The sequence below is a fragment of the Plectropomus leopardus genome, chromosome 21, assembly GCF_008729295.1.
Source record: "Plectropomus leopardus isolate mb chromosome 21, YSFRI_Pleo_2.0, whole genome shotgun sequence".
Taxonomy (NCBI): Eukaryota; Metazoa; Chordata; class Actinopteri; order Perciformes; family Serranidae; genus Plectropomus; species Plectropomus leopardus.
The window spans coordinates 20,395,003-20,422,267 of record NC_056483.1 but is presented as its reverse complement, the minus strand read 5'-3'; the positions used below and the strand labels follow the sequence as shown (position 1 = coordinate 20,422,267).

The window sequence follows — 27,265 nt, the reverse complement described above, 5'->3', positions numbered from 1 at the left end:
GGAAAATCCCAATCCTCACACACACAAAACACGTTAACTAGCAGAAGATGACTTCCAACGCCCACAGATGGGTACACCACAGCTGTTGGGGTGACCATGGGTATGATGTGAGAACATTAGAGGCCGACAGGCCTGCTGCGGCCGGCTCTGTTCCTCTCATTTGGATGTTCTGGAAGCGTGGTGACGCAGATGTAAATAGCAGACTTGGAGATGCACGCCGTGCATGCCCCGCTGTTTTCACGTTCCTTTTATACATCACTTGACGACTCGCTCAATGCCACTCAGTCGGTATTGGCTCACATCGACGTCAGAATGCCGTTCATTCACTTCTCCCACTCAGTTCATCTTTAGTTGTCCTCCTACGAGCACACCATCTTTCTTTTTCAGCAAGCCTCTCATGCTTCAACCCTCCAAATGATTTCTCTCATGTGTTTTTGCTATTAGGACCATTTCTCCGGTCATTTTTTTGGCATTTAGATATTTGTAACAAATTTATTTCAAAGTGATGTGACGGAATAATTGCTTTTCAGAGGTTATAACTTAATTAAAATGCATTTTACTGCACTTTAAGTAAAGACTTACCCCTTTTACTCTGCGGACACCTGTTGTTCAAAAGTATAAATTATTAGATGCACCTTTCCACATTCCTGTTGTTCATTTCAGCAAAATTTTCATTACCGGTGCAATATTGACACCCTATTCATCCCTTTCTCGCTCACTTCTTCCATCCCAGGTTGTTAGGCATCATTAGCAGCCATAAAACTCCACTGCCAGGAATGTGACAGGATCAATGTCAGGCTCTATCACTCTCCCTCCCCTCCTCTTCCCCTTTTTCTCTCTGCTCTCTGTTGTTGCACACTTAGGATTGGTTTTCCCATCATGACTGGGTGTCACTGGGTGCAGCTGAATGGAAACTGTAGACTGCAGGGTCCGTGCCATCCAGCTGGTAATGCCAACCTACATAGCGTCCTGCCTGGCACCAGCTAGCATCAATCAATACAACTGTACCACTACTGGGCACGGCCCCCCATCCGCCCCAGCCACTGGATACCAGTGCATCAGCTGGACTTCTCATTATGGACCCACAAATAGCACCAGAACAGCTTGAGAGCTATAGAAGTTGCTGCACATGCAAATGTAGATGACATGTCCAACGTTATTATTGTAAAAGCTCCAAGTGCGTGATTGATGTCGGCGGATTTTCTTTTTTTAATAAGGGAGCTGATAATTGCGACGAGACGGGAAAGTCTTGCGATCGATTCGGTTTTGTGACGAAATTAGTTTTCCATGAATGGCAGTCGCAGGAATGAGCTATTGGCAATTTGACATGCCATGCTTTTCTCATCTGCGGCGGGCGGGCCTCCTCTGACACAATTGGGACGGTCGGATCGCGGCCGCTCTGATTCCATTTGTCTGGAAGCCTTCACAAACACATTCATTCAGATAGTCTAAATACAGCCACATTATTATGTATTTAAACGGTGCTGGTGCGAATGTACACAAATGCAGGTTTACACGCCGAAATAAAGTGTGATGCTGAAAACCTTGAGGAGACGTGCTTGATTGAGACAGTTATCAAAAAGAGACTAGATAGAGAGTTTGCTATTGTCTGTTTACATCAGAATGTGGAAAACGGGGGAAAAGTAATGACACTGGCTGGGAATTAATGGAGCAGCTAATGAGATTAGAGCAGACAGCACACATGTTAGTGTTTTACAGATAGACCCATGTGCTTTAAAAGCAATACATCTTTCATTTGATGGATTAGGCCACAGTGTCTTGGGAGCATTGCAAAGGAAGATGGAGCACCGCGCTCTAAAACATGAGGACAAGTGGGGAGCACTGCTGGTGTTGACTGGCTTACTGTGTCGTGTTTTGTTGTGTGTGTGTGTGTGTGTGTGTGTAGTGCATTAGGTTCAACTGCAGGCTGCTGTTCCTGCTGAAGCATCCATATTAATGTTTATGTACTGAGAGCATTCACCATGTGCCTGTTTTTAGTGGCTGTTGTGTGAGAGAACACATGCAGTGTGCGTGACTGCATATGTGTATTATAGTGCTTTGCAGTGTACTAAATGCAGTATAATTAAAGGGTCCCAGCTCATTAAATTAAGTCAATATAATCTAATGAAAAAGTACTTAACTCTGTTTATCTCACAATGACAGCATTTCATTTTTTCATATTGTCAAGAAGCTTACATGGATATATGGTATGTTCTTTAGATGAAGCCTCATGGAGGCTGGTGCTGACAGGATCCATCCAGATTTGGCATTTAATATGCAGAGTGATAAAGATTATATTATATATATGTAGGTCTAGTTAACTTTTGCAGCATTTGTTCTGTTTTATACATTACCATGAGCCACGGTTACTCAGCTTACTTTACCGGGGGGCAATTTTGCTAAAAGAATGGAAGCCAGGGGCCGGTCTATAAACAAAATTGTTTATTAATATATTAAATGAAATGCCTGATTACAATCTTTTGATGTTTATTGTCCTCCCTCATACTTGCTAAAAGGCAATTCTAGTCACAGCCCCGAGCAGGCCAGATATTTGTTGCGGCATGTCTCGGATTTGAGGACATTTGGGGTTTAACCCAGACCTTTGGTTGTCGATACCCTCTCTGCTGACCAGTTGTCAATTATAGAGCCAGAACTGTGTCAAAATGAGAAGCTGGGAGTAGAGAGTCGGTCTACACCTCTGACAGCCGAGAGATACTTGCTGAAAGGACGATGTCATTTATTATTCTTTTACTGGGTTTCAGAATCACTGGACAACAGTGAAATATCTATTATAAGAGAGAGAGAGAGAGAGATGAAACATAACGGGGTGTCTGCTGGTCTAATCATTAAGACAAGCACATAACTACAAATAAAAAAAAACACTGAAATGTATGGTTTGCCAATATTAGGTGTACAAGGTGCAACAGAGGTCCTTAGCCAGAATTTAAGTTTTTATTTATTTATTTTTTAAGGTAACACATAGCATCAAATTTGTCTTTATTTATTATTACTATAATTATCAAATCTTTCACGGGTTATCATGTGGCAACTTTGGTGGTCATTATCAATATTTTATTTATGATGTAATTTAGTTGTCTCAAATTTTGGATATTGTGATATTTTAAGAGTTGTCTTTTCCTGGTTTTAAAGTTAAATTACAGTAAATTGCTGTGATATTCTGAACTTATCAGACATCGTCTAGCTCTTCTTTTATTTGTTTTTACCAATTTAGTTATTCTATCAAGATTACTGATTCTTATTTATCAATAATATCATACCTGATTATGATTTATTTATCAATCTCATTGTGTTTACCAGTAGCCAACCCTGCAATATGCTGCAATATCCATATCAAGGTATTAAGTCAAAAATGTTGTGATATTTGATTTTCTCCATATTGTCCAGCCCTTAGAGAGCATCAGTACATATAGTAGTATGTCACAGCAGTAGGTTACACAAATAAAATTTCACCTGAACTGTATATGTTTAAATATGTAATTTAAGTTTACATGAATATGATAGATATATGATAAAAATGAGGGGTGTGAATTCAGAAGCTGTTCATGGATAAGATAAGCAGGTAGGAATGTGAGTTTTTGGCGAATGCAGCAAATAAATACCTTATACACAGAGGTGCGTCATCAAATTGATGCAAAGATAATTTAAAAAAATGAAAATATTGCATAGAGCAGACATGGAAAAGCCCCTGTGTTTGTTCATGTGCTTGTCCAACACTCGGTCCAGCGGCTGTTACACCTCCCTCGCAGCCTGTCAAGTTGTGAATGAGAAAACACGCACGGCTTCCAAAGCCACATCTGAGGCATTCCCAGATCCTAATCTCACGGCCCTCTTAAAGAAAACGTCTTCCTCCCATCATGTGCAATCATAAACGTGCCGCCACTCCTGCTCTTTTCTGCTCGGCGCTGCGACAGCCAGAAAGCTCGGAGGCTTGAATGTGGGCATTGTTGCCCGTCGGGGCCGGGCGCTCCTCAGCGGCCCTGCTTCCCAGCCCACTTTGGAAATGAGAAGTGACATGTGAAAGTGCTGTTTTCTTTAGCCGGGATAACGACAGGGAAAACACCAAACAATCCCAGGGCAGATAGACCTGTCTGTGTGACACAACTGTCTCTTTGTATGCGTTCATGCAGCAGTACATCATGACTAAATATCTGGCGCTGTCCAGCTTGTAGCAAGGAGGCAGCGATTCCACTCAGCCTACATGGTGATTCATGCGGACAGGACGGAAAGAAACACACACATTTGGTAAGATAGCAGATTCACACACCCAAAATCCACCGGCACCTGTCTGAAGCACTAAGGTGGGCTTGCTAAGTGTGTTTTCATAGCAACTGGGTAATGACTTGCACTAACATTAAGGTTTAAAGAGGCAGAGGAGGGAAAGGAAAGAGGGGGTGGAGGAAGACAAATGAAGGTAAGCGGCTCCGTCACACGGCCCTCTGCATCACATTACCTGGCAGTTTCTCCTGGAATCTCTCCTGCTCGCCATAATTATCATAATAATGACCTGCAATTTTCCTTTTTCTCAGTGTACTTGTTAATTACGACTGGAAGGTCAAGACCGGGGTTAAGGAAATAAAAAGGGAAACCAGAGCCCGGTTTGGTGCGAGATGGAGACTAGGAATGAAGAGAGGAAGGGTAGAGCAAGGGGGGGGAGTCGCTTTTATTAGTTGCAATCACAAGAGATTTAATAAAACAGGTGGAAAGGCATGCAGCAGGTCACCCAGAGGGGATTGGCCAGCAGCGGCGGCTCTGTTGCATCAGCTCGAAAAACCATTTAAAACCTCGGGTGCCTTTCACTGCTTCTTTCTTTCTTTTTGCAGGAATGATATAGATTTTCATCTGGGCTCCTGCTAATTCTTTATAGTGCTGTATTAATCTTTATAGGTGACCATAACACTCAATGGATTTTCTGATCATGACCGAATAATATTACATGATTTTTACTCCTCTTGAGCAGCGCTGGAGGCTGTTCGAGGAAGTATGCAAGAGCTCGTAAATATGCCGGAGTCGGTGCGCCCAACGGTCATGTGTGTTATGTGTGGGGGGCTCTATGCCATCTCAGTGAGGTAAGATTAAATGACACACTCCAACACCAGATATGATTGGAGGTAATTGTATTTTAATGTCCAGGAGGCCCATTCCCACTTTGTATTTGGTTTTTCCACGGTCGACATCTGGTGCGAAGAACGCCAGCATGTGTTTCCACTACACTTGTATTTAGACCTCTAAACACAGCAGTCAACACAGCAGTCGGCAGGAGTTTATTGTCGCTGTTACACTTTTGCTGTTAAGTGACATCATGTCAAAACACGTCGGCCTCTCCGCCCGGGCCACTCGCGTTTGTTTTCCCTTGTCGCTCTCAATTTGGAGGGAGAAATAATGTTTGTCAAATGCCACAGCGTTGGGTTCGGTTCATGGGGCGATGTTTTGAGTGGTCGTTACGGGCCGAGGGCCGTGTGTTTGAAATGCAGCACCGCGCTTGTTTTCCCTGGCGGGTTAAGAGCTGCGGAGTGGCTTCAGTTGTGGCCTCGGCTAAGGTAAAGAGATCCTCGGATCACTCTTTTCCAGCGCTTACTAGACAGGCCACACATAGCCTGCCCCAGACCCCTAGACGTGTGATGAGCCAGGCCAAGACAACTAGCCAGCACTCTCGTCATCCATACAACCCCGAGTACAAGCCAGCCAGCTTCCATCATGTCATCCAGCCATCCATCCACTCCATCAGCCAGAGGGCACTCTAATTGCCCCATAAAGACTTAGCTCGCCAGAAACTCATTGCGGCCAACCCCAGCCAAGCTAACATGACGAGTAATCCAACATCCAGCTTGTCTTACTCCTCTTATCTGCTGAAGTTTCATGGCACTACTGTGCGCTGACAGTTCCCTGGACAACCTCGCCTCCATTCCATTCCCTCTAATAAACACACTCTCATACATGACGGGATCCAAATTTCAGTCCCTATTCTCTCCCTCTTTTTTTTTCTTTTCTCGGCACTCTATGAGGTGTGAGCCATTTGTCATCACGTACTTAATGTGGCTGCCATGTCAGCATGTGTGCTTCAGTGCGCGCGCTGGGAGGGGGTGATGGCTTGATATGGACAAGCGTCGCTCCAGTTCTCCTCATCATACAGGGGAGACTAAGCCGTTGCGTTTTGGCGAGCCCAACAATAACAATCAGAGGCATTTATGTGTCAGAAATGGAGGAATAGAGCTGGGAGCAGCGGCTGCATATGGAGCTGATCACGTTAGGAGTGGAGGCTTCGGATCGCCTTACTGATGACTAATTGACCACAGCTAGGAGGCCCTCCTCAGTCCACGATGACCCCCCTCTCGTCTCTATTTTTGACTGTGTGTTTCTGTGCCTCCTGCCCTTCAAAGATCCATTTTTGGAGTCTATTTTTATACTCTGCCAAAGTCCAAACTGCAGCAACGGTTGACAACAAGAAAGAGAGAATCAGCTTCTTAAAAACACCATCTTGTGTGCACACCACGCTATCTTTTTCCGTGCAAACAGCGCAACTGAGCCACTTGATGGTTAAGTGGCGCCTTGTCTCTAATTGCTAACATAGCGTAGCCCATTCATCAGGCTTAGTGACTGTCCAGCATCAATCATCCAGTCTTTTGAGGTTTCTCTCGGGCCAGTTTGGCCGGACTTCAGGTAGAAGCTCTCATAGAAACACACACGCGGATACGCTCGCATGCACACAAAAAACACACCTACACATGCTGTCACTCATGCGTGTACGCGCTTTGACAGACATTCCCCTTCTGACTTCCTGCACTGTTTCCATGCGCGAGGAAAAGTCTGAAATGGCTTCCATGTGCCAGTAGGCGTTGAAGGCTCGGTGTAAACGCAGCCATCAGCTTGTGCTAATGCTCAGCTGCTACACCAGGAAGCCCATCTCGGTGCTGGAGGGTCTTTGCCTACCTTGTTTCTTCCTTATGTGTATCACACACACACACACACACATACACACACACACACACACACACACACACACACACACACACATTGTGCAGCTTATTTAGGTTGTAGCCTGACTGTTTATGTATTTGTTTAACAGAGCAAGGACTCCTCATTAGTGGCCATGCATGGCTGGATGCTGATGATAGCACCCATAGGGTATCAGGGGGGAGGTGATGCTAAGTTCAGGATGTTGAATTTGCCTCCCCCTCGTTCCAGCTGCCTCTCAGTGCTTCCAAGCTATTCGTCAGGCCTCCAGGAGAGGCTGATGTACCCCTGGGGGATCGAGAGAATGAAAGCTGACGGTAGATCGTAACGAGGTGGAGAGGGGAAATGTGGCGCTCTCGAAATAATCAAGGATCGGGAAAATTTGGGCTCTACAGAATTTTGGACTGGCGAAAGAGAAACGTGATTATGTGAGGTGTTGTTGATTATTCCAACAGTTTGCGGTCGATTTGAACTCGGCTACTTTTAGCTTTCTTCTGCTTACTACCTGCAGATACTGAGGCCAAGAGTGCCTTCACTGACGCTAGCTGACCTCTGCTTTTTCTCACACCTTTCTCTCAACTTTTTTTTTCTCACAGCTTCTACTTTTTGTCATGCTCTTTAGTTTTCAGCCTCAAGCTGCTGTGGAGGCCTTTGCACACCGAGTCTGTACTATTGCATATTTAAAAATTATGTACAACCTTAAATTGTCTCGATCACATTTATAAAGTGACTCCAAAACTTTTGTCCCTGTTAAAGCTTTTGGAATGGGTTTAATTTTCTACCTTTTTTTTTTAATTTAATTTCTTTATTAGAAAGTGACAGTATTTTACCACAGGAAACTTGAATTAATTTGCACTACCTAGTGTGCCACAGGACCAGATTCAGATATAAAGATGAATCTGAATCTGACAAATTTGCAGAGGACATCTGTGCTCGAAGACAGGTCCAACTCTTTGGACTTGCCAAGCTTTGTGCATCCGTCAAAAGTCTCTGGAGAGTTCTTTGACCAAGGAGCAGTGAAGAAAATGTGCGGGACAGGTTATGTCATTTCATAACTCGTATAGCTTACTTTCAGCAGGTTAGATAGTAATATTCACCTGGATGATGATGTTGAGGAGCAGGACGTAATAGAGGTTGAGAACACTGACAGAAAGAGACAGAGCGACATTTCTCTAGTGCTGACGTGATGTTGTGAAGATTGGTCCGGCTAAGCAAGACTACTTTTTTGTTGCTCTTAGTCCCTCTCTTCTTATTTCTATGGTTCTTTCTCATCATATCTCCTTAGTTTATATTTTCTTCTTATTCATTCACTCACTGAGTCACTTACTCATTCACAGTCTTCCTCTCAACTCTGACCCCAACTTATTCACCCACAGCCCACCTCCCTCACCTCCCTTTCAGTCAGTTCGTCAGTCCCGACTCTCCTCTGGTCTTCCACTTACCCTCCAGTCTGGCTCGCTCGTGTTGCCACTGGAGCGTTTTGGCCTCTCTCAGCTTTCCTTATCAGACAGAGCTCATTTGGCTACCGTACCAGGGCTGAGTTCAGACTGGGGTTGGCCAGATTAAGATGGGAGGCTCCCCCTCCCTCCATAAATCCCGTGCTCCTTTGCTTCTGGCTTGGCCTGCCTGCGTAGGCCCGTCACGTTGAAGGGCAGTGGGTCAGATGAGAATCACGGAGAGTAGAGTGTTTAAAATAACTGCAGATTCAAATAACTCCTCCAAGAGAGTCATTAAGGTGTGAGAGAAAAATGAGAAAGGGCAAATTTGTCCACTGACACGCGAGTTTGTTTCTCTACTGGTGTAAAAACACATAAAGCATGGTGGTTTGAATGAATAAAATGGTCTCCTCGTTTCCCAGAGTTCGCGACCCCATCCGTTTGTGTTTGCATGCTAAATGCGCTGCTATATAATCACCATTGCCACTTGCAATAAAACTCTTAAAAGCGGTGTTTCTAAATGGCATCATGTGATTTAAGCCATATGTGTCAAAACACGATTTATATCTACTCACCATATGTGAGCAGATTCCATAGATAGGCATAGACGTGCGGTGTGGAGCATGTCTGTGGAGCCAATTGTCGTTAGGAACTTGGAGTCCAAGGCTGCTTCTCTGGTGTTTAGTTAGCCTTTAGACTGCCACCAGCCACCAGGGACCCCTGGGGACACAATAAAAATATCCATCATACCACTGGCCATCAGCCAGCTCGAAAAAGGAGAGTCCAAAAGAAAAAGCAGAGAGAGAAAGTTAATGACCACATGTCTGAATACTCCTGTGAGATTTCCTGCAGACTCCCCATCTCACCCTGTTGTCTGTCACAGTCCGTCTCTCTCCCCGCAGAGCTCTATTCTTTCAGACACGCGCACAAAAGGCCTCTCTGTCTGACCGAGGGCCATTGCATCACAGACAGCTGCTTTAAGTCACACTGAGGGCTTATATGTGACCCTGACACCGCGGCCTGACAGTGCCTTCTCCTCTCTCTGACCGGCTCTACTGATTTCTCTCCTACTGCAACCTCTCGAGTTTCTATAATGAGCCCAATTATTCTATTAGGTCCGCAACTCTCTGCAAAACCTACCACTGTCTTATCCCCATGTCCTTCCCCGTCTCCGCACCCTGAAGGCCTTGAGGAAACCATTATCTAGGAGGAAAACCATTAGGTGTGAGAAGGTCGTAAAAACAACCAAGATGACATGCTAATGGAATAGGCAAAGTGGCACAAACCAGAGACTCCTTTGGTCTTTGAGGGTTTTTTTCCCCAGCATATCTCCTCCTGCGCTTTCATCGATGGTAGTAGCCAGAACCATTTTGGACCTGACGGGGAAACCTTTGCAATCCAGCGGTCGACCTGGGAGGCAATGGATTAGGACAGCTGAAATAAAGCACGGCTGCTGAGCGGCGTGAGGAAGGCTCCGAGCCTTTTTTTTTTGTAACTGAAATAAAAACAATCTTCTGGGATGATGGGAATAGCAGCTAAGAAAGGGTGGAAGGATGAGTTGCAGCCCCGACAAACTATGTGTCGACTAGACGATGCATCTGTCTGGTTCGGGTCGTCCGGCCCGAGAGAGGGTGACGCCGCATGTTGGGTTGCAGTTTGTGATCCTATTCCACCCGTAAACCCCAGCCAGGCTGGTGCCTAAATGGTGTTTGTGGGAGGGCTTTGACAGGTTGGCACCCAGTGAGCCTATTGTTTTATGGCAAAGGGAAGAAGCTATTTGGGTTTACTGGCGAAAGCATCACCAGTCATTTTTAATAAGAAAGACGAAACCCTATCCTCTTCTCTGTGTGTCTTTCTGGCTGAACACCAAGCCCATAAAGGAGGACAGAGCAGTCTTGAGCCACTGTGTGTGTGTGTGTGTGTGTGTGTTTGGAGTCTGTGGCCTCGTACTTGGTTAGCCCTCAGTGCCATTAATGCCCTCACTACTACTGCAGTGACAGAGACATTCAGACTATCAGTAACAAAGAATCTGTCGACCTTGTTGAATCCATGGATGTATCATGAAATTCTGGATACAGCATGGAGGCAGGGCCCCTGTCATTCATATGAGAGCTGCTCAGTAGCACATGAATCAAAAAATGGTCTCCACATTATAGAAATAACGAGTATCCAGACCATTATGGAACCCAGAGAGCATGCACACTGTGCCCGAGCAGGTAACTTCCTCCAGCAGAGCAACTGACTTCCGGTTTAGAGTTTCCTTAGCTTGAATGGCAATGAAATTATTTACTACTACGGCTCTTTTAGACTTTTCAAATGTTATCAAACTGAGTGGATTACATTTTGACAGTGTAAGGAGTCATTTTTTGACGCTCAGAAAAAATTATCCACTGAGTTTTAGACGTCTCTTTCCCAATGTAAGTAAATGGGAAAAAGTCTTATGGGCCCCATGGCATCACATGACAGACCCGGACGGTGTAATTCCATTTAATTGTGTGTTTGTGTGCATGTGTGAGTGAGTGTGTGTATTTGTCTGTCTACAACACTTGCATACTACTGGACCAATCCTACCTACCAACCTACCAAACCTACCAACCAAATATTTTGTAGGAGCTTTTTTGACTGTGCTCAAGGACCTCTTGTGGTTGCGGTGATTCACAGAAATGTGAAATGTGAAATGTGAAAAAGTGAAATTTTGTGTTAAGATTTTGTGTTGTCATATCAGTTATCTATAATTTATATCCTATCCAAGTGATTCTTCTTCGTTTATGTCATAATTTGAATCAATAAAATATATGTTTAGCCCCTGAAAGTAAACACTTGCAAAGACTGGAACATGACCTTTTGAAAAAAAACCCAAAAAACCCTTGTTTTAAACATTCTCTGTTTTTAATATCCAAAATAGCTCTCACAGGGAGACTGAAAATAATTGCAACATTAGTTTTCATATTCCTCATGTTCCAACAATTCCAAAAATGAATAGTTTATCAACTCCTCAAGAATTTTGAATGAAAACATACAAGGAATTGGACTCATTTTATTCACTCTCTATTTTGTCATTGAGTGCAAACTCTAGAGCAAAAGGTATTTCTGGCAATGAGCTGGGCTAAAAACAAGCTTTACCTAATTCATTGCAGGCCACATTCTGGCCTTTGTCGTGGCTCAAAAATAACATTCAAACAAAATTTTGGTCTTATTTTGAACTGGATCATCTGCAGATTAATTCCTGAATAGTTTATGAACCACTAAAGCTGGATGAAAAAAAAAGACATTTGTTTTCTTTCCCCACATCTTGACCGCACAGGAACAGAAAGAGACAATTCCACTGAGCGCAGCTGCGCCACGTGTATTGCCTAGAGTGTCCCTGATCATTTCCTGTGGCCGCCTGGCAGAGATCTGAACTGTGCTGAGAGCACTTTTCTACTTCAATGTAAAATTGTTAGAAAATTTTACTTGGCATACTCATTTTTTAATTGATCTGTCGTTGTTTCTTTGAAAAATTTAGTCTTGAAGATCGAATTAAGTGGCTTGTTGATGTAAAACTTTGAGCTTCTTTCCCCCGTACTTGTATTCCACTGGAATTTGATTTAAAAATTGCAAGGAATTAGTAAAAAGTTAAAAGAAAATTACCTGAAAAATAGCAAAAATAGAAAAGAAAGAAAAAGAAAAGAAAACAAACAATAAAATAAAAAAGATAAACCGTTAAATAAATAAATAAATATTCTTTCTGTAACTTTAATATATAACTATTGTAATTAGAACTGTTTAGTGGGCATTTCCCATTAGTTCTTGGATAATTTTTCAATAATTTTCTTTATTCTCTCTCTTTTTTTTTTTTTTTAGCCATTTACAAATTTTCTTGCTAAATTGCAGATTGCCCCCCCCCCCCCCCCCCCCATGTTTTTGAAGTAAATCAAACCAATTTGCTCACATTTCAGAGGTTTAAAAAACGCTTTTAAAAACCATGTCAATGCTGCACAAATAAGCTGACATTTGTTAAAGGTTTCAAAGGAGCAAAAATACGAATCAATTTTTCTGGAAAAGTAATCCCAAATCAGCCATTTTGGTAAGAGCATTCTCATGAGTAAGAAGTTTATGTCATTGAATTTCGACCAGATGCGCCTGACTGTCATATTGGACTATCATCATTTAACATTTCAACAGCGCAACTGTAAGCAGAGTGAAAATCCAGCGCGGTTCATCCAGTTTTTCATTATTCTCTGTGATTGCTTTGCAGGGAGCAACGATAAGGCGTGATGAGCGCACAGGAGCCATCCTCGTGGCCCGGATCATGAGAGGAGGAGCGGCTGACAGAAGCGGTCAGTTTTTCCTCTTTTGTCTACCAAAATATTTGTGTAAAAGTACAAAAAATCCCAGCAGGATTACATCCAGTGTGTAGCAAAGACGGGATGCATTCAGGGATTATCCCTGCACCTGAATCCACTAGTTGTGTGCCTTTTCCATTTTGTAAATATGTACATAAATGACAAATACACCGTGAAGCTCTGCTGGTTGTCCACATGTTTTCGGTTTGATTTTGTGTTCATTGTGTCCAGTCTGTTTTTCACTCTGCCACAAGCCAAAGGCAAATTTCCACACGTGTCTACAATGATGTTTTGATTCTTTTCCAATCTCAAATGCCACCACGGTGATAAACAGTAATCCATAGTGCTGTACACATCCCGCGGCTTTGTGAGCACCGGACTCTTACACAGTAGCCTTCTTCTATTAGGACGGGAGATTGTAGATGTGTAAACTTTGTGCCTGTGTGTGGCAGGACTGATTCATGTCGGAGATGAACTGAAGGAGGTCAATGGAATCCCTGTGGACGACAAGAAACCAGAGGAAATCATTCGTATTCTGGTAAGCCTCATCTGTTTGTGTGTGCATTCTCCCCCGTGTGTGTGCTGTTCAAAGCTTCCTCCCGTGTTTCAGCTCCTCTCCCTTGGCGAAAATAACATTCCTTGTTTGTGATGGCAAAAAAACCTCCCCCATCTCATCCAGGACCATGTGCTCTTGCATCGCAGCGCTGAAAAACCAAACACCGGCCTTTCTCTACAAGTCTTTCCTGGCCTTTAGACCGCATGCATGGAGCCACGCCGTCCCCCCTGGGCGAGATTGATGCTCAGTAGTTCCTCCAAGCAGGCTCCGCCACAGGCCTCAAATAAGCTCCGCCGTGGGCCTGCCAGGGGGGACAACTGGAGAGAGAAGAGAGAGTCTCTTAAACTCCAGAGGCAGACACAAAGGCCTCCGGAGCTGATGATAGCTTTCATCACTCCTCCTTTTACCCCCACACACACACACTCCATCCCTGCCAAGCAGAGTCATCCAATCCTTATAACCCTTCCATTGTTGAAAAATCAAACAGTGCTTTGCATGATGTGACTTTCATTGGATTAGGTGCGTCGTGAAATATTTGCAGGACAGATGACTGCTGTTTCCAGGCCTCCTCTATTTGGATCTAAACTGCTCTATGTCTTGTCTTTCTTAATTCTAAGGCCCAGTCTCAAGGAGCCATTACCTTTAAAGTTGTCCCCGGCATCAAGGAGGAGGCGCCAGCCAAGGAGCCAAAGGTAGGTCATGTCCCGGTGTAATCGTTATGTTGATTGGGTTAAACTCATCGACTTACAGAACAGAGACATTTTCTTCACTCCAGCATGATGGAGCTTTGTTGGAACATTGTTTTTTGAGTTGTTGAGAGGAAAATTTGTATGAACAAGGGAAGAGGAAAACTGTAAAATGGTAATAAAAAGAGGGAGTACAATAGCCAGGTCAGGTTATGAAACACTACCCGAGTTTCAGTACAGATGATAAAATTCGGATATCTTACTTTGAGGACTCTAAACATGTTCTTCTACGAACTGCAGGCGATAACCATAGTCAGAGGCATTATGTATTTGGGTTGTCCTTCCGTCTGTATGTACTGATGCTATATTTTAGGGAACAAAATATCTCAAGAACCCCTTTAAGCAATTTCTTCAAATTTTAGCACAAATGTCCACTTAGACTTGATGATGAACTGATTGGATTTTGGTGGTCAAAGGCAAAAGGGAATTTCCTTAAATTTTGGCACAAATGTCTAATGAAGATGATGAAGGCACAACATTTCATATCCAAAAGGTCACAGGTCAACTTCACTGTGAACATTTGGTTAAGCATTGTAAACTGGGGTAATTATTGTTTCTTCTGTCTCTGCACAGCACTAATGTTGGTAGAGTGTTGGATGCCCACTGACGTCTGAGGGACGTCTCAATCTCAACACTGAAAGGTTTTCGTGAAATAACGTCATGTGAAATTTGAGCTCAAGTTTAAAGAAGAGCTGTGAGCGTTAAAACATTAATCGTAATGCGATTAAGGGCCGTAATTAATGCGTCGTTTTTTTTAATCCCATTAATCACTGGCCGACATTCCCATCTTTACACAACATTCCATGTCATGCTAACTTCTCAGTGAGGGGACAGAATAACGCTCCAAAGTCAGGCTAACATTTGGTGATGGAAAAACAGCATGGTCATTTCAATGAGGTCACTTGACCTCTGACCTCAAGATATCTTAATGAAAATGGTTCTGTGGGTACCCATGAGTCTCACCTTTACAGAAATGCCCTCTAAATGCTCATCCCATGCTTTTTCTGTCAATTAATCTAATCTGGTTAGAGATAATTCACCTTTGTAATATAGACTTCATAACTGTTTTGTAATACAAAATAATGGAATTGAAAATTGAAAAAGAAAAAAAAAGAAAACATTTTATTAAAAAATGCAATTAATCAGGATTTTGCATGTCATCCCCTCTCTTTCACTCTTACGCTCGGTCTTGTCAATGCAGGCAAAAATACACAAAAATAATGTTTTTTAAAAAGTATCGTGATTACCTATAAAAATTCATGTGCATAATCGCGATTTAAAAAATTAATTTAATGATGTAGCCATATATTCACTTCTATTCACATCACCTGGCACGAGCTTGAGTCTTTTTGCATTTTTGCACTGACTTTATATTTAACCATGCCGCGTGCAAAATTTTATCTGCGTTTGGTCTGAACATTCCTTTAGTGGACTTCTCAAATGTTGCCTTAATACATGTAGATGTACAAGAAGTTTAGCCAAACAAAGGAAGAAAAACATAATGATCCTGTCGAGACATTTAATGCCAGCTGATGACACATTTCTCTTTCTGTACCAAAAAAGTTTTGCGGTTTGATACCCAGCCACATGTATGACAAGATTATCTTCATTCATGTTGGGCTGCTGCAGGAGACGGTAGCTCGTAGCCATTCATTCTGAGGGTGGTTTATCTGACACTCCAATCAGCATGCCATCATTCTCACCCACTGGGGTGTTGATAGTCCATTTCTCACACGCTCATCTATCAGAATCAGACAGATGGATGGCTGGATCCACTCTCAGATTTTAAGCTCTGAGGTCGAAGGCGGTTTATCATTATTAGCCCACCCTGCATGTGTAACAGGGGTGTACAGGACAGGGTGGGCCACTTATATCCTTTGTCATCATGTAATGGTTGGAGCTGTCTGGCCGTGTGAGAAATCGCCCGCCGGTGCCAAACACTCAGCCACTCCTTCATGAGAATAGCCCGCTTACATCAGGTAGTGTGTGTGCCTCAAAGGGGCAGCTAAGTGGCTGAGCATCTACCAGCCAAAAAAACGCAGCCAAGGGAAGAAAAGCAGCAGATCTCAGCATGTAGATGTATGAGTATATTCTGCAACAGAGTTTCGCAGCCAGCGCGGCCGTTATGACCCAAACAAAACATCTCTGTCTGAGGCATAATTTTACTACATGGCACAAAGCACTCTTTAAATCAACAGGACATCGAAAAACTGTAATCTCTCCCTCCCTTGTTTTCCTCTCTCGCGCACACACTTTCCTTCCCTCTCTTTTCTCTTCCCACATGTACTGAGGTGTCTCAGGAGCGATAACTCATCATGACAGAACTCAATTTGGACAGAGGACACGGCAAGGTGCTTTAGGTTGCAGCCCGCCGCCCACAACAGGGGAAAAGATGTCGGAGATTTTTCCGCTGTAACCTCCTTTGTGTTGATGAGTTGTGTCCACCCCCGCTGCCAGAGCAAATTAAAGAAAGAAAACAACTTTTTTTTTTCAGGTTTGTTCCTGTAATGTGGAAAGATTACTGATATTAGATTGTGTTTAGAATTAGAGCACGTCAACGGGTGGAACAAAGCGAGTGGAGCCTCTGACTCAGGAGATGTTACGTCTCGCCACACTTGGAAGACGGTGACAGGGCTTAGTGCATCCGAAAGTGTTGATGGAACCACATGGAGAAACTCACTTGGCCAGTGGTGGCGGGTTTCAACTTCTGATTGCAATGACCTTTCTAGAATAATCACCCTGAGCGTTGGTGAAGCACCTTCTGTGTTCGCTGCGAGCTTGCAGAGTTCACACTCGACGCAATGGAGGGAAAGGTCTTTTACAGTGAACCGCTGCTTTTTCCTGTTGTGCCCTGAATCCAGCTCTTTGTTCCCCCCTCCCCTCCCCTTTTCTGCTGTGTGCCCAGGTGTTCATGAAGGCGCTCTTTGACTACGACCCCAAAGAGGACAAAGCCATCCCATGTAAGGAGGCTGGACTGGCCTTCAAGAAGGGCTCCATCCTTCAGATCATGAGCCAAGATGATGCAACCTGGTGGCAGGCCAAAATTGAGGGAGAAGCCAACCCGCGTGCCGGCTTAATCCCGTCCAAACAATTCCAGGAGAGGTAAGAAACAACGTCGAGCTAAATCAGCCTGTCCTGTCTACCGGTGCCTCTTAACACGGCTGGCCCAAGTGTCGTTACTGCTGTCACAGCCACACAAGTTTCACCCTCTTTCTCTCCCCCCTTTTTTTTTCTCCTATGCTTTTTTTCTTCCTTCACACTGCCAAAATAGTCTGGATTTCCGCACAATGTCTGGCCCGAAATGAGTAATGACAGAAAATGATAGTGCTGGTACCGATCCACTTTGGATGGCAAGTGGATGGAAAATCGCACATCAGTGTGCGCTCGGACGGCCGCACTTGATGTGCAACACAGAGCTCAGGAGGCCGGGGCAGTTTCTTGGCAGCGTCCAAGAGGAGGGGAAAAAACACACGCGCGCACACACACACACACACACACACACACACACTGAGAAAGAGGAAAGGAGAAAAGTGAAAGAAAAGAACATTCACATTTAACCCTGCAGTTTGGTCAACAAGTGTTTCTCCTTCACCTCCACCCTCCTTCATCTCTCTTCTTTTTCTTTCACCGGTGTGAGCCGACAGATTGAGACTGGTGCATATTGAAGCGTAGCAAGGAGTGTTTATTATTCCCAACGCGGTCGTGAAAACAGATGGTTTTATTGTGCCTTTTTTCTCTTTTTCTTTATCCTCCTCTCTCTTTTTCCAGGAGATTTGCACTGCCGCGACCTGCTGCGACTCTCCAGCCCCAGAAGACCTTGAGCCGACGAGCATGTAAGCGTTTATTATCAGAACATGACAACACGTTGCAACAGGTGGGTGGGTTTAGGAGAGGTAATGCCGAGGATGGAATAATAGTGACTAACAAACGGTGAAAGCTAGGGATGTTACTCAGGACTCATCCCTGCGCTCTGAAGTCTGCTGCACCGTCGCGCCGCTTCACGCCTGTCATCGGAGGAAGTGTTGTGTCTGGATTCAGCTTCCTTCTTATTTTCCCGTCTGCTCCATGTTTCACTCTCTCAGTCTGTCTTCCCAGACTCTCTTTCCTCTGTCCCTCTCCGCCTCTCCATGTGTTGATGCGGTCTCAGTCATGCACGGGCTTTAATGCAGGGAAGGAGGAGGTTCTGCCCTCTGGAAAACCTCTTTACACCTACCAGCCAAAAACGCCAGCCAGCCTAACCATCCAGCTCACCTCTCCACATCTCAGAGCGCCCAGTGACAGATTAATGATCTGATTCAAGACCTACACATGTGATAGAGGCGCAACGTTGCTCTGCTGAGCGCATTAATGTACCTTATTAATATTAGGCTGGACGGCGACCCCGAGCCTGGCCGGTCAGTGTAGCACAGTTAGGGAGAACGCATCAGCAGGAGAAGTGTGCTATAACAAGCCTGGATGTAGGAGATCAGGAAATGGGGGGATTATAGCTAAATTACCCTTATAAATCAAAGGTTGTTGATTGCTTTGTAATGAGGACAGAAGACATAAACCATGTTACACAAGAAAAGGACAGCAGCAGAAACAATTAGGTATGGCCGACAGACCCTGGTTTTAGATTCAAGACGAGAAAAGAGCCATGAGCCGCTGGAGGGTGTTGAAATACTGCAGGTTTTGAAGCTACAGCTTGTAACTTCAATACTTTTTTTTTAAACTGTTATCAGGGCTGCCTCTTTAAAGTCAAATCATCAATCAGAGACCCTTTAATCAACTGAGATTCCTTCAAGGGAATCAGTTCTTTTCATTGGATTTTTTTGGTCAGTCAGTGTGTTTCTGGGGCTTTTTGGCCCCTAGATTTAGATGCAGGTTTAGCTGAGTGAACACTCCTTGGTTCTATGCTGCTCGCAAGGTATACACTGTGCCATTTTGGGCTGTCCCAGAGTTGTGGGATTAGAGACAGCCTGGGATAAAATTTCTGGCAGTGTCAGAAATTTGGGATGACCATCTCACTGTGTGACTGCTGTAACAACCTACATCTAGACTTAGACTTAGACTTAGACACGTTTATTTATCCCACTTGTGGGAAATTAACTTGTCACAGCAGCCGTGTGTACAGAAAAAAATATATAAAAATATCAATATATACAAAATATAAAATATAAAACTATGCAACCAATAGAAATGCAGCATGAAACGATGCTCTGATCAGCGCCACACTGCTAAATGCTCATAGATGCTAATAAATACTTGAAGCTCTCGATGGGAAATTGGCATGCAAAGTTGGCCTTTTTTCCCAATCCACATTGTCCTCCTCTTCTTCTTCTTCTTCAGACTTTTTCTGGCACACACATAAATGCAACTACAGCAAGGGCTCAATCCATGTTTGTTACGTTTTTCTCTTACCATTACAGCGGCGTAGATTGATGATGCACGCTGACGTTTTGTTCTTGCACGTTGACATTGATGGACGTATGTCTTGCCTGCCTGTATACAAACTTGATGTCGTACCCAAGTTTATTAATATATATGTCGTGGAGTGTAGCTTCGCTAAATTTATGAGATTGCAAAAATCTTCCAGTCAGCAGGAGGCTTAAGTGACTCTTCAGCTCTGATTGGTTGTTTAGCAAATGCCTCTAAAAGGTCTACAAGGAGGAGGAACAATTTTTTACAGACTATTGGTCTCATGTACTGCTGTGAGGATTTTGCGAAAGTTACGGGAAATATGACAAAAAGCTGTTTTTTATAAAAGTTACCAATTCCAGCTATAAATTACATCATAATTTTGAATTAGACAGCTTGATTTTCTTAAAGAGAGGGGTTGCAGGGGTTTTAATGGTAATACTGAGAGTGAACTTTTGAAACATTTGAAAAGATTAAACGCAAGTGCAAAGTGGAATGAAAATTGTCTTGTTTTGCTCTTTACCAATCAATCAGATTAAAATACACAAGTGTCTTCAAAAAGAAGTGGTGTTCAATCACAGCTGTTGATTTAACAACTGTGATTGAACACATTCACTCCCATCAGCCACCAAAAAGAGAAGCAGACTGAGTGAGTGTGCAGCCAGTGTTTTTTAAGACAGCAGTCCATCTCTCATGTCCAGCTGCAAAGTCCAAAACAGTGATTTCTGCTTAGGAAGAACCCCAAACACCTTAGAATGCTTCTTTTAATTCTGGATTTTCACATGGAAAAAAAGAGTAAATTTCAAGCCCAAATTGGCACAATGTGCCCTTATTAAGACTGCGCCCACCTGTTGTGGCTGCTGTGCGTGCCACAATCATCCGCAGGACTTTCTGTTGCACCTGAGTGAAAACCCCTGTAAGAGATTCCCCTGACATGCAGTCTCAAAATGACAAAGATATTAGCCATGGTTTACAATCAGTTGCCAAATAGCAATTTGGTTTGTATACGGTGAGCTGCAGTGCATGAACGGGAAGCCTATCCAGCTGGCATGGTGGCTGCGCATTACAATATAACTGCGTGTGCATGCCTGTAGCCATGGAGCAGGAAAACACGTTGCCAATATCTGCTGTGGGTCCTGCAGAAGGTGTGGGCCGGTGCGCCCCACACAGAACTCAGAGCGCAGTTTGCTTACAGCCTGAACTTTATGTGAAATTTGTGTTTTCTTGCAATATTCAAAACTGAAAATGAATGAAAAAATTGTCCCATATGCAGCTTTTGTTTGTGCAGCTTCAACAACAAAGTAATAACAAAGACATTATCCACATTTCTTTTGTTTTATTAGGTTATCCCTCATATATACCACATCTCAACCATGAAAGTGTTTCCTCATTGTCCTCCTACACATCAAGGGTTCCTACGATCCTTAAAAAGACTTAAAAGGCATTAAATTCCTTCATCTAAAGGTCTTAATTGGCATTAAAAATCTTTCAGAAGTCTTAAAAATGCTAAGACATAAGAGGAAGCATACTTTGTATCACATTTTTCTGATTTTGCATCGTAACATCTAAAAATAAGTGGTAATATCTATTTTAAAATAATTAACTGAATGCCTCCCACATTAACGTCATGCAGTTTAGGAAAGAAGAAAACGTTTTTTTTTTTTTGTTTTGTTTTTAAATTCAAACCTTTGAAACCTGAGCAAATTGGATTAGCAAGAAACCATTTAAAAATACCTGAAAATTAGTTAAAACAAGCACACACACAAAGAAAAATGGTAAAAAAAAAACAAAAAAAAACAAAGGAAAGGAAGAAACTAAGGAAATGTCCTGGAAAATTGCTCTTTTTTAAAAAGATATAATTTCATAATATAATTTCCAACATGAACTTCTGATAATTATACATATAATTTTTCCCTTGCTTATTGTAAAATTGGGCTTCAATTAAATTCAGATTGACATTAAAAAAGTCTGAAATCTAACTTGCTTGAAGCTGTGGGAACCCTGACACCTCTCCTCCCTGCTTGTATCCTCACTTCATATCTTTGTTTATATCCTCATTTCAATAAACACATATTTAGGTTTAATGAGACCACATAGGTTTTCCTCTGCAATGTACAGCTCCATCTCCATTTCCCAAACATATGAACCCTCAGAAAAAACACCACACTTGTGCTTGGCTTTGAAGACCTGCTCTGGTCTCACAATGACCCCATTGAACCAAAACCTACTTCTTATTGGTCATATTTTTCACTGTAGATTACCACTTTGGGACGGACATGTCCATTTGACTACTTGTTTCCCTCCGGCATGGCGGTGAGCCCTTAATGTAACGTGACTCTTTCAATATGGAGCTCCGAAATAACCGACAGAGCTACGCTGACCACCTCCAAACTTAGCATTAGGGCTCGTTTACCTCAGATTTGAAGAAGTGAATTATGGATGTTGTCATTTCCTGGTTATGTTCAACCGCATACTGGCATACACGGTGCCGGATGGCCAAAAATAGCCCGCTAAAAAGTTAAAGACAGACAGTGCCGCACTGTTCCCTTCCTATTTCATTTTAATGGCCCAGTTCCTCTTATGAGTTATGGGATTTGTAACCCACCCCAGCGCTCTCTGTGCACAGAGGGCAGGTGTAAAATGTAGTAGAGTCCACTGCGGCTCATACCGAAGGAACATAAGTCTCCTTTTGAGCTAAAGCTAAACTTTCTTCCCCCATACTGTAAGGATTAGTTGTGTGCAGCAGCAGTTGTAGGAAGTCCCTTGACACGGTCCTCTCAGGACGAGATGAATAACTAGGGAATGATAACAATTCACTCTCTGTTCCTCGGTTTCTCAGTGTTCAAAATTTTTTTAAAAAGTCAATTAAAGAAAAATGTTGGCTCAGGTCGGAGTGTAAGCAACGACTAGAGTGAATAAAAGTGAAGGGCGTAAAGGAAAAAAGCAGAAGAAGAGGAGACGCAGGGAAGAGAAAAAGGATAATGGATGGTTTAAAGGAGGAATGGAAGTAGTCGAGGGGTCACATTCGGTAGCAGATGTGGCCCTGCGGAGCGGTGGTGGCTGGGTCAGGCGAGATGGAGGGAGACAAAGCTTGGATCATGGCCCCGTGCGCGCCAAACCGGCTGGGCCCCGGGGCCATAAACTACAACCTAATTGAAGGATACCGTGGAGACCCCGCTGTTACCGGCGCAGGAAAGAGGTGGTGATTGAGGAGGGGGTCCCTTTCTTTCTCTCTCTCGTTCTCTTTCCAGCCCGGGAGCTCCGTCGGCTGGAACAATATTGGTGTTGGCGAGGGGCTGCGGTGAGCATTGCTTAACCGTGTCCATTTACGCCTAACATTTGCAAGATATAAATAATCCCTTTTCCTCACTGTCGCTCCCGCCGCTTTCATGGATGCATTCCTCGGTTATGAAACTGATGTTTAAAGCGCCATCATGTCAATTATCAATCCGGTGCAGGGGTTAGATCAGCTATTTTACATCTTTAGTTGTCAACCTGGCCTATCTGCCTCCTCCCTTTTTCACCCCCCAGCTCCCTACCAGCGATGCCTGGCGCTCCTCCAGCTCCCCATCTGCTCCCTCTGAACATACTGACGGCTCTCTGGGCTTTCTTACAGCATGTCTGTTCCTCTGTCTGACATGCAAACCTCTTCGCTGTCTGATTGTTTGGTTTGGTTTGCAGTCTGCCAAACACGTGGACACACTTATCGCTCACCTTGGGGTCTCCCTATGTCTCTCTTCATACATTACTATCCCTCTCATTCTCACTCTCTCTTTCTCCAGCGAGCAACCGAACCATTTCGAAATGCTGCCCAAGATCGCTCATAAGTGGCCCTGAACCTGGCCCCATGTTCAATTTATCCGTCCATTTCATTTTTCAACTTAAATGCTTACAGACCCGAGGGTAGATTTTTAGAAGCGTGATGGGCGCAGGAGAAAAGTTAGAGCCAGATAACCCCCCGCGGAGACCACCCTTAGAGTTTTATGGATCAAGTTATTATTGTTTCCCTTCACGTTGAAATTCCTCGCACCTTGATTCATTGTCAGTGCCCGATTTGGACTGACTTTTCACATTTTGGAATATCTGCATTTTAATGCACACCAACTCCTGACTTTGAATAATCAGCTTGAAGGCTGGAAGACGCATGACAAAGATCTCACTGTCATCTGGAAAATTCCACCAGTCTCATGCTGGCTGTTTAAAAAAGAGAGAGATACAGCGAGCGAGAGAGATAGTGACAGCGTCCACTTAGTTCAAGGAGAAGGCCATCTGTATGCTGGCTGAGCTGCGAGGTTGACATCAGCTCATAACTCAGGGCCATTTACAGGGTGCTGACTAGGGGTCATTCCTTTGTCTCTTCCTCCCTCGTAAGGAGATAGCTCAAAGCTTGTCTTGGAGCACTGACACTCTGCTGGATGGCCCAGTGAGCCAGATAGAAACTGTGCAGCTCCAAGTATAATCCTGAGAGTACAATTTTATGTTACTCTAATGGCTAGTATTACTTAGCTGCCTAAGCTGCCAAATTGGATGATTATTTACACTCTTGTGGTGATGATGGCACAGATAATTGCTAAGATCGGTTTGATGCTGACCTTCTATTCAACATTCAGAGCAATTTAGTAAAACTACAAAACCCAACTAATTACTATCACTTTAAAAAAGAAAAACTGTGAAATTATCACCCAGAACACTGTAAATATTCATCACAGTTCTGCAACTTTGACCCACCATACTTCCTATTCTTGTGCACACGCAGATTTCTTGTGCATTGAAGGATTAAAGGGATTTAAATTCCAGGGGCACTCTCTTCAGTTATATTTCAGATAATCTGGCTATACAACCTGTCAGATTATCTGAATGTTCATCTTTGTTTGTACCTTGTTGCGACCTCATCATATTTCTAGATCTAAGCAAATACTTTAAGTAAATTGGGCCTCATTCGCCAATCATTCTCAAGGAGAAATTTATTGATAAAGCCAATTTATGCAGTTTTCACAAAGATTCTGACATTTATTGATGTTTTCTTTATTTGGGATATGTTCTTAGGTAATATAATATTCACACACTGAAGAGCATTCTTACAAATGTTTGAGTGCCAACATGTTTGTGCAAAATATTGCACAAGTAGTTATGTTTTCTTCAATTCTATAGTTGTATAATATTATAGGATTTAAATCACAACAATTTGTAATATTTTAAATATTCATTTTTATTATTTAACACTATTACGATTTTTGGAAATAAAAATGACTCAGTCACTTCAGTTCACATCAGTAATGTTATTGGAACAATGTCATCTTAGCCATGATAGATCATGCTAGAAAATACCACAGCAGGTTAAAATTTTTTTTGACAAAGCAACGTTCTGAGTAAATTATCAATAACTTACAGAAACAATGGAATAGTCCACCTTTCACCTTCTCTCCTCCTCTCTTTGTCATGCTCTCTTGCTGTGGCTATTGTCTCTGTCCTCAGTTCTGACAATTTTGCTTTTGACAATTTTGGGGTGTATCAGGTGTAGGTGGTGGATTAATGCGCATTTTTAGCATTCCATGGGTCTTTTTGTGTTAATTTATATCCACTACTACTAAATATGATAGCTTGTTTAGCATTTACTTCCTGCAGAAGAACCTTTTACTTCACAACTTCTGAAGGCTTTTGTTCTTTTTTTGATTGAGTCGAATGCTTCACTCTCTTTAGACAATTGTTTGGCCATTCTTAACTTCATTTTCTCAATTTTTGTTTTTGTTCTTTTTCTTCTTCTGTGTACACATGATCCTGCAGTTTTATGCCCTTTTTAGGGGGTTTGGCGTGGCATTTACCCATGCTAATAGGAATTAACTGGGACATGCTTTCAATTTATCAGGACAATGGGATTCATTATTATAAAAACAACAGGTGCGATCAATTCTACAGTGTAAGAACACATCATGAATCTGACGTAGACTTTCCTTTCTCAAGAACACATTTAAGAAAAAACTTAGGATGATACGGTGAATGAGGCCCAACGTTATCATAACCAATAATAACATCTAAAACTACAAAAATAAGACTCAAGTTGGAATACACTAGAATTATCCTATCGAGTTATCCACTCGTCTTTCTCTTTTTGTCATCCTTCCTTTCCCTTCATTCCAACACTACCCTCATCTCACCCCTTCTGTCATCCTCTGTGGTGAATCTTTGGTATGTGGGCGATATGTGATATACCCCTAAGCGTGTGTCCCTTTCCAGGGGAGATGGGTAGGGGGGGGTCGGCCATGAAGCGTCCATCCAATCTAGTACGGCTGGTTAGCTGACTGGTACGCTGGTTGGCTGCACACTGAGAATGTCTGCGAAAGTCAGCGGCAGCAATCTGGGCGGCCATGGCTCCCTGCGCTCAGTAAATGATAGGCTTGGCTGCCACCATCACTGCAGGCCTCGCTGTCCACACATACATCAGATCATGACTTCAGCTCTTTCTCACTGCTCTCAAAAAGGTTGCTTTTGCCTGCCGGGTAAAATGCTCTCTCAGAAAAGACAAAAGGTTTTCCACCGTTTAAGCATTTTCAGATTGGCTGCGCCCTTTACATTCTGCAGTGTTATCGCATGGTGTTTCATTAGACCAGGAATGTTGGTGTACAAGGCTGCAAGGCCATTAGGCAATGCAAACCATTCCTGTGGCAGATAGGCACCAGATGAAAGCCTTCCAGAGTGTAATAGGGGCAGCACTTGGAAGGTTTTTCGATATCTTTATCATTCTCATATTGTCCTTGTTGTTTCCTCTTTCAAGTCTCTCTGTCTTTCCCCCTCCACAATTACCTCAGAATGTACTTTAGGTGCTGGTCCAACTTAAAATGTCACATTACGGCAGGAGGAGGGCAACATCAGTCGGAACATTGCCGTGAACACTAACATGTGAAACAAGATGTCAGATAAAGGCGGACACATTTGGCTCCACACTTCAAAACAATCATGGCTCTCAGGCCTGATGTTTCTAGCACGGAGCAACCTTCGCGGTGATCGCTCCTGACTGCTGTTTTGGCTAGTCATTAACTCCGGCTGTGACGTAACAGCTCCCCAAGCTGCGGTGCGCTCTGGGAAATGAACGCGGCGCTGTAAGGCGAGCCCCGTGCTGTGGTAGATGGTGTTATGTATGTTTTGATTTAACCTTGTTTGGCCAAAATGGGAACACGTGAAGAGGAGGAAGCATCTATAAGTGCCTCCAAATGTTAACAGCGTCTTTAAACAAACACACACACTGATCCTGCATCAGCTACCATTTTGAAACCATCATCTTATAGCTGTTTGGATGGCACTCTTAAACATCTGGAGTCATTTCATAAGCTACCTTAAATCAAAATGAAACGCTTTAATGTAGAACACATCCCGGTTTCAAAAGTCTAGCTCAGAGTAGGCTCTTTATTGTTTTGGTCTGAACTCTTGAACAATGTAAGCAGGATTTTGGAAGCTTTTGAATCTGAATATGTTTCTTTCTGTAAAGTCACAGCAGATGCACAACAGCCATGTACCACCGCCTGTGTCTCACTAGGTAAAAATATGTCATGTAGCAAAATAGAAACAATAGAAATATAATTTAGTAGAATGTCAGTTCATTCTTATAGTTCGATAAAATATTACTAGCTTTTTTCTGAGCTTTCAATTGCATCTCCTGGTCTTCAACGGTGGACGGATTTTTTTTACAAACCCACTGTAGATGAAACTATGCCCACTTTTGGACATCTGCTAATGGATATCAAGGCCTAATTATTGGCTGCCAGCCTATTGATGTGCCATTCAAGAAGATCCTTGCCAAAACAATGAGGAACTTTACCTGCTCTTATCTTCCTTGTT

The 27,265-nt window shown here is 43.1% G+C and overlaps 1 protein-coding gene across 2 annotated transcripts in view; it reads left to right on the top strand.

The window, feature by feature from the left end:
• mpp7a (membrane palmitoylated protein 7a) overlaps positions 1–27,265 on the top strand; it is a 171,563-nt gene that overhangs the window by 101,418 nt on the left and 42,880 nt on the right. For both annotated transcript variants that reach the window (XM_042510456.1, XM_042510457.1), the window contains exons 7-11: positions 12,646–12,727; positions 13,186–13,271; positions 13,907–13,981; positions 16,941–17,137; positions 17,804–17,868. In XM_042510456.1, the coding sequence (XP_042366390.1) occupies positions 12,646–12,727; positions 13,186–13,271; positions 13,907–13,981; positions 16,941–17,137; positions 17,804–17,868 (505 nt within the window). The remainder of the gene's footprint in view (positions 1–12,645; positions 12,728–13,185; positions 13,272–13,906; positions 13,982–16,940; positions 17,138–17,803; positions 17,869–27,265) is intronic.